The 12759-nt window shown below is 41.8% G+C and overlaps 1 protein-coding gene across 3 annotated transcripts in view; it reads right to left on the reverse strand.

The window, feature by feature from the left end:
• RUNX1 (RUNX family transcription factor 1) overlaps positions 1-12474 on the reverse strand; it is a 180587-nt gene extending 168113 nt beyond the window's left edge. Inside the window, exons 1-2 of one of the 3 annotated variants that reach the window (XM_072138723.1) lie at positions 12362-12474; positions 12107-12185 (exon numbers count right to left, since the gene is read on the reverse strand). In XM_072138723.1, the coding sequence (XP_071994824.1) occupies positions 12107-12182 (76 nt within the window). In that variant the 5' untranslated portion in view covers positions 12183-12185; positions 12362-12474. The remainder of the gene's footprint in view (positions 1-12106; positions 12186-12361) is intronic. The other 2 variants (XM_072138719.1, XM_072138720.1) reach the window with 2 other exon arrangements.
• Between the last annotated feature and the right edge of the window lie 285 nt (positions 12475-12759).

Below are 12759 nucleotides of genomic sequence, written 5' to 3' on the forward strand. Positions count from 1 at the left end.
GAATATTTTGTAAATAGAAGGTGATGAACTGTAAATAGAGTCTGCAGCTCCTGTCTGTAATGTATCTAATGTATCTATTATATGTTCCAGTGTCTGCAGTGTCTGTATTATATGTTCCAGTGTCTGCAGAGTATCTAATGTATCTATTATATGTTCCAGTGTCTGCAGTGTATCTAATGTATCTATTATATGTTCCAGTGTCTGCAATGTATCTAATGTATCTATTATATGTTCTAGTGTCTGCAGTGTATCTAATGTGTCTATTATATGTTCCAGTGTCTGTAATGTATCTAATGTATCTATTATATGTTCCAGTGTCTGCAGTGTATCTAATGTATCTATTATATGTTCCAGTGTCTGCAATGTATCTAATGTATCTATTATATGTTCTAGTGTCTGCAGAGTATCTAATGTATCTATTATCTGTTCCAGTGTCTGGCTGAGCTCTGCTGCTAGAAATGGGCTGTTCTGCAAAGGGGCTCAGTGCTTTCTTCTCAGATAACGCCAGCTTCGGGCTGGAGTGTTTTTGCGCCCGTTTTTGCGCCTAAATGCAAAAGTCGCACGTGATGAATATCATTAGGCGCAGCAAAACATCTGGAATTGAACGATAGATGAGGGAAAGGTGGTTATTTTAGCTGCGCGGCTAATTTGACGTTTAATCGCAAAAATGGCGCAAAAACGGTGCGCCTAAACGAAAAGGCGCAAAAACAACAGAAAAAACAAGTGATAAATGTGGCCCCTTATGTATTATTCATTTAGTGGCATAAAGTGTCCTTTAGAGAAACCCCAAATGTCGCCTTTTTATATATTTTTTTATCTGGGACCCCTATTTACCTGCTTGTGCCTGCATGTCACAGTAGGTTTGGCAGTCCCATGGTACCAGCCAGGGACTACCTAGGGTCATCAGAGGACATGAATCTGGAAGAACATCTGCAAACAATGTCATAGTCCTGGCCTATGGATTGGACTATATGTACAATATGGCAAGTGCCCTTTAAGGCCGCTCCTCCCAAGGGAAATGCTACCGTGTAGAGAGTTGTGTGTGGGGGGAGGGGGGGTCATAAAAATAAACATATATTTCAATGGTTAAATGAATATGTTATATATTTGCCTAACATTTGGTTATTATCAGTAAGGACCACTGCCCGCCCGCCCTACATGAAGACCTCCATCATCAGATCCTTAACTCCCAAAGCCTCTATTATACCGAGTGTTATTATAACAAAAAGCAGGCGAAAAATCCCAGAACCCCCCTCTTGTTCTCCCGTCCCATAATCACCCTCTAGTATAATGACACGACTTATCCTCCGCATGAAGGAAATTGAATTACATTAAATTGAGACCCTAAAACAAACATTCGCACTCTACTCCGGAGTCGTTGGGAGGAGGGGTGGGGGTTGGGGGTCCATGAATTGAGCAATTTAAGTTTTCCGTTGAGGTCTACAATCTATACCAATTTTGTCATATCCAATTTCGACTTCTCGGAGGCAGGAGAGAAACGTAAGGCTTGTGAGGTCCACACCTAGATGCTTTTTCCACCGGGCTTGGAATAATAAATAGAGGTCGATATCCTATGGAAGGAATGTTCTTGAGTTCTACCTTGGACTTTCCTCCAAGAACAAGAAAAGATTTATTTTCTTTCCATTTCTCCTCGAAAAAAAAAACCCTCTACAAAAATAATTATTTTTTGCATTTTCCTCAATGCTCGAAGCCTCCTGAGACCCTAGAGGAGAGTGTGGTTGGAGGTGAAGACCTCTACTCAACTCAACGTAGGCTGTGTCTCTTCATCAGAGACTCGTTGTCCTTGTTGACATCAGCACCTTCATGTTTTACACGGTCCTAGCTCTGATGTAAGTTTTACTACGTGTATTTTATAGATAGGTTTATTGGTTCCAACCCTGACTAACCAATACAAGATGGCAATTATGATGCACGTATGACCCTGTCAGAGAAATGTATTCTTTTCCGGTAGATCGTATAATGTAAGTACGGTAAGGTCCTTCATGCGTCAGCAGAGGGGGTCGTAGTGGTCAAGAGACGCCATGTGGTGGCCCTCAAATAATAAATAGTCGATTTAGGCCTAGTAACCATCACAGTTTATTGCCTTTACAAGCTCAGTCTCATAACAGACAAGGGTTGTCTACGTTGATTATCGTATTGGCAACTGATGTTTGTATTGGCAACTGTTCACCTTCACAGCTAAAGTTTTTGTTTGTGCCGATGCATTTAATATGACAGATGTTTTCAAAATAGTGAAAATTGGCCATAGTGTTCTTATACAACTCTCTATACAGGCGGTCCCCTACTTAAGGACACCTGACTTACAGACGACCCCTAGTTACAGATGGACCCCTCTGCCCACTGTGACCTCTGGTGACCTCTCTGGATGTTACTATAGTCTCAGGCTGCAATGATCAGCTGTAAGGTCTCTGTATTGAAGCTTTATTGATAATTCTTGGTCCAATTACAACAAAAAATTTTGAAACTCCAATTGTCACTGGGGCAAAAAAAAATTTAGTCTGGATCTACAATTATAAAATATACAGTTTCGATTTACATACAAATTCAACTGAAGAACAAACCTCCAGACCCTATCTTGTACGTAACCCGGGGACTGCCTGTATATGTTGCTGTGGTAACAGACAACAAACCCTTTGTAGTCTGATGCTGGAGTGATATTCTCTTCCACTTGTCCATGTGTTTGGGATTGATGGAAAAGAGATTGACTGAAGGATCGGGCTATAAAGTGTTTGTGGTCTGTTACCACAGATCTATGTAGGAGCTATAGAAAGGTCTATTGATGTGTTATGTAAGAATATCAGATCAATAAGAAATCTTTTTATTCCTTTTTCTTGAGACAGAAGATTATTGGATGTGCTCTTTACTCAACATAGTAATGTAGCAATAACTTATCAATCAGTAGAGATTCGACCAATAAGATCTGGAGTAGACAATAACACATTTTCTGATTGCTGGAGGAACCTCAAGAACTTCCTGTTTTCTAAATAGTGATGGGGTGGGGCTTGCTGAAGTCAACTTTTTGGGGACTCTTTATTTCCTCAGGTTTTGAGGAACCGGAGAAACCTCAAATAACATGATCAGAACTGGATAAACCTCAATTAACATGATCAGAACCGGAACCGGATAAACCAACAATCAACATGATCAGTAAACATCTTCATGTTAATTGCACAAATAATGATTTATGAATTGGTTCACAGACTACACAAATTTTTGACCAAAATAACCAATTTCGACTGAACTGGTCATCAATGTCATGTATACAGGGAAAAAATAAAAGATGGATCAAGCGTGTTGGATTTCTCATGAGGTATGAGATTATTACCTGTGTACACATGTCCCTGGTGGCCACAAACATTGCCTAGAAGAAGGTTGATGGTCGTACAACTGTTGAACGTATGATCTTCTCGTGAGACATTGTCCATATTGTCCATTACAATGGCTCACTCTGACTATATGTGTTCTACGACAACACTTGAAGGACTCAAGAATTACTTTTGAGTATGTTCTTCATGGAAGGAACATTTGAGTTCCGACTTCCACCAGGTGGCGTTGCTGCGCTGAAGTTCCCCAGAATGCACTGAAATACACCGGCCTATTCCTGGTGCAAGCTTCGCGACACTTTTTTTTAAAAATGCGGCGGTTTTTCCGAATCCGTCGGGTTTTCGTTCGGCCACGCCCCCGATTTCCGTCGCGTGCATGCCGGCGCCGATGCAGCACAATCCGATTGTGTGCACCAAAATCCCGGGGCAATTCAGGGAAAATTGGCACAAAACGGAAATATTCGGGTAACACGTCCGGAAAACGTGAATCGGGCCTTAGTAAATGACCCCCTATGTGTTCTATGACAACACGTAAAGGACTCAAGAATTATTTTTCAGTATGTTCTTCATGGAAGGAACATTTGAGTAACCGTCGAATGCAATTGTTGATATCAACTTTAGAAAGAACATTTTTAAGAACAATCATTTTGGCTGAAGACGTCCATTTTCATCAACTTTAGACTAATGTGTCTGGTCACCTTAACAGCTGAACACTGGTGGGAGATGTGGCTTCAGATATCTTTGAGAGCCTCAAGTTCTAATATTTTATGGTCATTTCCGTCTTATATATTTTGCCTCTGGATCTCATGGCGTCCAATGTATCTGTCTCACTTTCATACGTCAGCTATAAATCAGTCTGGCTGTATCTTACAAGACTGATTTACACATGAAACCACTCCAGAAAAAATAATGACCCTAGTTATATGAATGATAGGCGCGTATAACACTCACACACAAGAAAATGTCCATCAACAGTGACCACATTACCAAGGAATGCTCAGCTATCTTCTTTATTAGGATTATATTGGCAATTTTTCTTCCGGGATGGTCAAGTTGGACAACACAAATCACACAATTATCTGGATAATTCCCTGACATGATGTAAAAACTATGTGAAGTTTATTAAGAACTGTGTCTCCTGGAATATTTCCATATCAAACCTACTGTAAGGAAACATTTTATGATATCTTCCACATAGGAAATATTATTTCCTGAAGTCTCTTAGATGGGTTCCTGACCAGTAGTAAGAAAGCCACAAGTAGCTGGTTGGTGACAATGAGATAGACAATCCACCCAGTAGGTTCTAGGCTTGTTCCTAAGGCAGGCCATACTTCAGGTGTGTATGTTTTTGGAGTGTGTAGACATTCACTTTAGATATTTCTAGGGCAGTGATGGCAAACCTTTTGGAGACCGAGTGCCCAACCAAAACCCTCTTATATGTCGGAAAAAGTGCCAACGTGACAATTTCAGCAGTAACTTATTGATCTCTGCTGTATCACACGTAGTAATTGTGTTGGTGGCCTGAGTTCTCCAACACAAGAGAAAGATGATGGAGAAATTTGGATTGTAGCTTCCATCCAGGGTCCCCTGAAGAGGATGAAACAGGGGACCCAGTGCAGGAGCTCCGATGACAATCCATCTCCATCCACACCTTCCTGCTCCTCCTGCAGTCCTGGCAGCCAAGGATGTCGCTTTAAAATAGCGCTGAGATTGGCACATCCTGGACTGTATTGGATCACAGGAGGAAGCCTTGAGTCGTATCTGGCAAACTATGTGTTGGGGTGAAGGCCTGGGTGCCCACAGAAAGGGCTCTGAGTGCCACCACTGGCACCTGTGCCATAGGTTCGCCATCACTCCTCTAGGGGCTACATATCCACCCTGGAAATGATATGTAGAATCCGAACCTAATCTCCCCAGACATCTGCCATCAGAACGTCAGGAGGCCTCAATCTAAATTAGTCAGTCAAACCAAAATTGATGGGTTTTTACAAACATTAATGGCTACCACTGTAAAATGTTCCAAAGAGACCTCATGCAGAGCCAGCTAGTAGTATTCTACTCTCCTAGAGCCACCGACTGACCCATGGCCATGATTTAAAGGAACACTCCAGGAACACTCCAGTCCAAACTAATTCATATAGCAGGGCCGGAAAGGGGGAAGAAGGACTCAATTTCATTGTCCTCCTAAAACCTAGAGTCATGCTCCTCCCTTCACAAGTTATAATCCCATGAATCAGAAGTGACTAGAATGTTCCTCTAAGTAGTGTGACCAAACTGTGGGGTTCATTTACTAAGGGTCGCGGCGCACATCTGTCGGACTGTGCACCGTTTTCGGTGCTAAAACGGCTTGCACAGGTATTTAATAAGTGTGTGCGCTGGGGTTGTGGCCACGCAACCTTATGTGGCACAGCTGCGCTGGCTTCAATGGGACACAATACTCATATCTTCTGAGATCTAGATCGGTGACTGCCTTCTCTGCTGTCTTTCTGTCAAGGATGTGTGGTGTTTTTGCAAAACTCATAAAATTCCTAAAAACATACTTTCAGTGCTCTAGTAGAAAGGAGTTTGGTGGAGGAGCGTATGGCCCTGGGTGATAGGACATCAGATCCCTTGTGGTAGACCACACACCATTAATATGTCAGACGGTTTGACGTGGGCCCCGGTTGCAGTGAGGTTTGTTTGTGTCCTGGCCCTTTCTCTCCTACCCGCTATCATGCCAGGGAATGAAGAATGGGTTTCCTTAAAGTGACAAGTGTGCAGACTGATAAAGTTCTCTTGTTGACTTGTTATGTTCTCCTAATTCTTGTTTTTTTCGGCTCGGTGAAAGCCATAAATATGATTGGGTGAAATGTGACTTCTTGTAGAGCGAAGACATGGGTGGTTATGGGTGAGAACAATTCGGTCTGGGAAGGACTATTTTTCTTACCTCACAGGTCCCATTTGTTTTTGGGAAGATAAGGTGTCTAGCCCTAACAATGAGGATGCAGCCCCCTCAGGAGACTCTGAACTATTGACCTTGTGTGAACCTTCAGATGCCATCTTGTTGAGGCTCAGGTCATCATGTAGCTTCTGTGATATCATGTATGTATATGTACTGAGTGTGTAGGTTATGCTATAGTATAGCAATTCCACCAAAGGCTCACGTTTATGGATTAATTTGCATACTTCCTTTCCCATGGGGCATCACATGAAAATTAAGCCTTCAAATCAGATACTTTAAGGAGGTATCTTAATGGTCAAGATGACATTAAATTATGTTCCCTTATATTCCAGGTTTCCAGTAGACCTTGATGAAGTCTCTCTAACTTGGTACCTGTAGTGCTTGGGGGATAGTTACATTAAATACAATGAATAATGATCCCCACAAGTCATTACATCCCATATGGTCCTAAGTTTACTCACCTAATATACAAAAACTTTACCAAAATTACTTTGGGCCACATGTATCACAGTTGTGGCGCATTAGTTCCGTTTTGGCACCTGAATGAGGCGCATTGTTGAGTCTGTATTATCACAAGCTACAACCATCTGTGATAAGTCGAGCTCCTGCCTCTTATTAATCACTTGTGAGTCTCAGGATGATATTGTGACTGCACTTTACTTTAGGCGCAGTTTCGGCGCAATGATAGATTCGGGCTCTTACATGTGATCCTCCTACAAGCTCCTCTCTGCTTCTCTCCCGCACCCCAGCATGAGAATGACCCCCACAGCAGCACCCAGGTGTGTGACGCCCTGCACCCAGTGATCTCCTCTGCAGTGGCTTCTCCTGGAGGGGATCCCCCAGTGCTGGTCTCCTGCTGCACCCCTGTAATTATGCACAGTATCCCCCTCAGACACCAGTGGGGTCATCCTGCTACATGTGGACACTTCTCTGTCCTGTCTGCAGCTCCCACTCACTTCTTTTCTATCCTGCTACATGTGGACACTTCTCTGTCCTGTCTGCAGCTCCCACACACTTCTCTTCTATCCTGCTACATGTGGACACTTCTCTGTCCTGTCTGCAGCTCCCACACACTTCTCTTCTATCCTGCTACATGTGGACACTTCTCTGTCCTGTCTGCAGCTCCCACACACTTCTCTTCTATCCTGCTACATGTGGACACTTCTCTGTCCTGTCTGCAGCTCCCACACACTTCTCTTCTATCCTGCTACATGTGGACACTTCTCTGTCCTGTCTGCAGCTCCAACTCACTTCTCTTCTATCCTGCTACATGTGGACACTTCTCTGTCCTGTCTGCAGGTCCCACACACTTCTCTTCTATTCTGCTACATGGGGGACACTTCTCTGTACTGTCTGCAGCTCCCACACACTTCTCTTCTCTCCTGCTACATGGGGACACTTCTCTGTCCTGTCTCTCCCCTACACACTTCTCTTCTATCCTGCTACACGGGGGACACTTCTCTGTACTGTCTGCAGCTCCCACACACTTCTCTTCTCTCCTGCAACATGGGGACACTTCTCTGTCCTGTCTCTCCCCTACACACTTCTCTTCTATCCTGCTACACGGGGGACACTTCTCAGTCCTGTCTGCAGCTCCCACTCACTTCTCTGTACTGTCTTCCCCACTTTCAATATACTTTACTACAAGTACTTCATATATGATGATAGATTACTACATATGGTACACACTACATATGTTCTATATGGCATATGTAGTATACTTTACATATACTTTACTACAAGTACTACAGATGTACGTTTTAATTAGCATCTTTTTGCGCTTTTGTTTTTGTATTTGCGCATTTTTTGGCACACTAAAAAGCACAGGATTTATCTAAATGAAAACTGCCCTCATATCTGCCCTCTGCCCCTGTATATGATGATAATATACTACGTCTGCTACATACTACTAATGTAGCAAATATTACATGTACTTTGCCACATACGCTATGATAGAGTACTACATAAACTCCATATAATATACTACATAAACAATGCTGAATATACTACATGTAGTACATACAACCGCCATATGCTCTAAGCTTCTGTACTATGATCTGTGGTAAGACCCCAATAGTGTTATGTTATTAACAAGTTATTAACAAGTTGTGAGCAGGACCCCCGCACCCGTCCTCCTCGCTGACCGCCGCTCCCAGGAATGTGCGACTCATCCACGTTGATGTGACTCAGTTTTGCTAAATCCGCTGCTAATGCCCCTAAGAGCTGCTTTATGCTCATGTGTGACATTGTCAGCTGGGTGTCCCCCTCCCCATCCAGGGGACAGGAGCTCAGGGTCCAGGATTCATCGGGGGGGGGGGGGGGGGGGGGGGGGGCGCACAGCAGCTGATTATCAGATTTATTGACTAACCCCTAGATCATCCGAATGTGACGAGACATCTGTCTGAGCCAACACTAGGACGGAGCCTCCAGAGATGGGACACAGACGTCACTAAATGTTTGAACAGATGTAGCAGAGCTGAATGTGTCATAGGAAACATCAACATCTTCCATCCAAATAGTAAAAGCTTATGAGCCCCATTGGGGGTCCGAAGAGGGGGGGGGGGCAGGTTTTACCTCCTCGGATGGAAGAGACAAGTGTTTCCTTCTACCTTATTCACTCTGATGTTTACAAGACATAAAGTATCTCACATAATAGCAAATCTGAGGGAAGGCCCCATAGTATCATCAGGGATTGTCACTATCCTGTGCTGTATACAACCTTCCTATGGACAGGACCCAATAAATAATACTGCCATACAGTATAACAATGATAACACACATAATTCAAATAACACTGATATTGAGAACCAAAGTATAAAATAATACTGCCATACAGTGCCAAAGTAATTACACTATAGAGTCCCCATATAATACTGTCATACAGTGCCAAAGTAATAACACTATAGAGTCCCCATATAATACTGCTATACAGTGCCAAAGTAATTACACTATAGAGTCCCCATATAATACTGCTATACAGTGCCAAAGTAATTACACTATAGAGTCCCCATATAATACTGCCATACAGTGCCAAAGTAATTACACTATAGAGTCCCCATATAATACTGCCATACAGTGCCAAAGTAATTACACTATAGAGTCCCCATATAATACTGTCATACAGTGCCAAAGTAATAACACTATAGAGTCCCCATATAATACTGCTATACAGTGCCAAAGTAATTACACTATAGAGTCCCCATATAATACTGCTATACAGTGCCAAAGTAATTACACTATAGAGTCCCCATATAATACTGCCATACAGTGCCAAAGTAATTACACTATAGAGTCCCCATATAATACTGCCATACAGTGCCAAAGTAATTACACTATAGAGTCCCCATATAATACTGCTATACAGTGCCAAAGTAATAACACTATAGAGTCCCCATATAATACTGCTATACAGTGCCAAAGTAATTACACTATAGAGTTCCCAAATAATACTGCTATACAGTGCCAAAGTAATTACACTATAGAGTTCCCAAATAATACTGCTATACAGTGCCAAAGTAATAACACTATAGAGTCCCTAAATAATACTGCTATACAGTGCCAAAGTAATTACACTATAGAGTCCCCATATAATACTGCTATACAGTGCCAAAGTAATTACACTATAGAGTTCCCAAATAATACTGCTATACAGTGCCAAAGTAATAACACTATAGAGTCCCTAAATAATACTGCTATACAGTGCCAAAGTAATAACACCATACAGTTCCCATATAATACTGCTATACAGTGCCAAAGTAATTACACTATAGAGTCCCCATATAATACTGCCATACAGTGCCAAAGTAATTACACTATAGAGTCCCCATATAATGCTGCTATACAGTGCCAAAGTAATAACACTATAGAGTCCCCATATAATACTGCTATACAGTGCCAAAGTAATTACACTATAGAGTCCCCATATAATACTGCTATACAGTGCCAAAGTAATTACACTATAGAGTCCCCATATAATACTGCCATACAGTGCCAAAGTAATTACACTATAGAGTCCCCATATAATACTGCCATACAGTGCCAAAGTAATTACACTATAGAGTCCCCATATAATACTGCTATACAGTGCCAAAGTAATAACACTATAGAGTCCCCATATAATACTGCTATACAGTGCCAAAGTAATTACACTATAGAGTTCCCAAATAATACTGCTATACAGTGCCAAAGTAATTACACTATAGAGTTCCCAAATAATACTGCTATACAGTGCCAAAGTAATAACACTATAGAGTCCCCATATAATACTGCTATACAGTGCCAAAGTAATAACACTATACAGTCCCCATATAATACTGCTATACAGTGCCAAAGTAATTACACTATAGAGTCCCCATATAATACTGCTATACAGTGCCAAAGTAATTACACTAAAGAGTCCCCATATAATACTGCCATACATTGCCAAAATAATAACACTATACAGTCCCCATATAATACTGCTATACAGTGCCAAAGTAATAACACTATACAATCCCCATATAATACTGCTATACAGTGCCAAAGTAATAACACTATAGAGTCCCCAAATAATACTGCCATACAGTGCCAAAGTAATTACACTATAGAGTCCCTAAATAATACTGCTATACAGTGCCAAAGTAATAACACTATAGAGTCCCTAAATAATACTGCCATACAGTGCCAAAGTAATAACACTATAGAGTCCCTAAATAATATTGCCATACAGTGCCAAAGTAATAACACTATAGAGTCCCCAAATAATACTGCCATACAGTGCCAAAGTAATAACACTATAGAGTCCCTAAATAATACTGCTATACAGTGCCAAAGTAATAACACTATAGAGTCCCTAAATAATACTGCCATACAGTGCCAAAGTAATAACACTATAGAGTCCCTAAATAATACTGCTATACAGTGCCAAAGTAATAACACTATAGAGTCCCTAAATAATACTGCCATACAGTGCCAAAGTAATAACACTATAGAGTCCCTAAATAATACTGCTATACAGTGCCAAAGTAATTACACTATAGAGTCCCCAAGCAATAACACTAGCCAGACCCCTAAAATCCCCCATCAAACGAGGGTAATACTGCTATACAACAGCCAAGTTATACCAAAATACTGTGCCAAAGTATTTCATGCCCTTCAAATAATAGAGCCAGGCTATAACACAAATACCACTGCCACATAGCGCCAAAGTAATAAAACCATCCTGTATCCCAACATTATGACTGTAATAGCACAATACAATCAGTATCAAAATAATGCTGCTATAATACTAACACCAGGAGATTCCTCATTAATACTGCACATAGTAATGCACACATAGTAATAGCCGCACATAGTACCATAACAAGTCTCAAGTAGCTGATGAAACACAAGCTGAAGCCCATACATATCCATGTATAGGTGGCATATGTAGATGTGTAGGAGTTGTTGGCAGGGCAGGTATCAAAGGGGAGCGGAGGGGACTCCCCAGTTGTCCCTCTGCCCCATAAGGGAACCCCAGCGATGTCATAGTTTGGGGTGCATTGCAAAGATTTCATTGTAAGTTCTGATTCTAGGTGTTGGTGACTCCACAATTCACCCATACATGATGTATAACCCCTACATATAGAGTGATGTAGCAGAGCCGAGTCTGTTACCGGTCTCCATGCTCTTCTGATGGGTTGTCCATGACTATAGCAAGTTTAAGATACATAAGAAAGTCCAACAACCAATCCAAAACTGCTGCATCTGCACAGTATGACCCAATGTAACACGCAGTATAGAGTCATAACCCCCAGCCCCCCCTTACCCCGGCATCACCATGTAACAAGTTGCGATCACTCACCCTTGATGAAACCCGGCGAGTAGAGAGGAAACGTGTCGAAGATGCTGCTAGAAGCCATAGAAGTCACTTCTTCCATTTCCTGCCATTTGCAAACGATTTAAAATTAGAAACAATTTTTGTTTTTTCCCCCTCAAAAAAGTCATGCTGCACCCCTTCCCCATGTCCACCCCTCCGCAGGTTCGGTGCACTGCAGGATCTGTGTGTCTGAATGATGCAAATTCCCCTCCGGTCGCCTGTGGTTTGGGTGATGCTTACCAGTCTGTGACACTGTGGTTTCCAGGCAGAATTAAATAATTAAAAAAAAAAAAGTTGCGTCCTCGTCTTCTGACCAATATCCCGGATCTAGACTCGTGTGACTCTCACAATTTTGCTCACAACTTGCGGTTCTGTGGTTGTTTTTGAGGCCCGAAGAAATGTTTCACTAAAACCAAAATAACAAAAATATCTGTTCCCCTTTTTTTTTTTTTCTCCCCCCCGTCCCCTCCGTTCATTGGCTGATTGGGAGTCACGTGACCATTGACTGTTCTGTTCAATGCACAGCTCGTAACGTCTTCCTCTACCCACCTGCCCTCCTCCCTTTTTGGGTTTTAAGACTTCGAAATACCACAAAATACAAAAGCTTGTAAAAAAAACTGCAAAAAAAAAAAATGACT

Source organism: Engystomops pustulosus, chromosome 2 (genome assembly GCF_040894005.1).
Source record: "Engystomops pustulosus chromosome 2, aEngPut4.maternal, whole genome shotgun sequence".
Classification (NCBI taxonomy): Eukaryota; Metazoa; Chordata; class Amphibia; order Anura; family Leptodactylidae; genus Engystomops; species Engystomops pustulosus.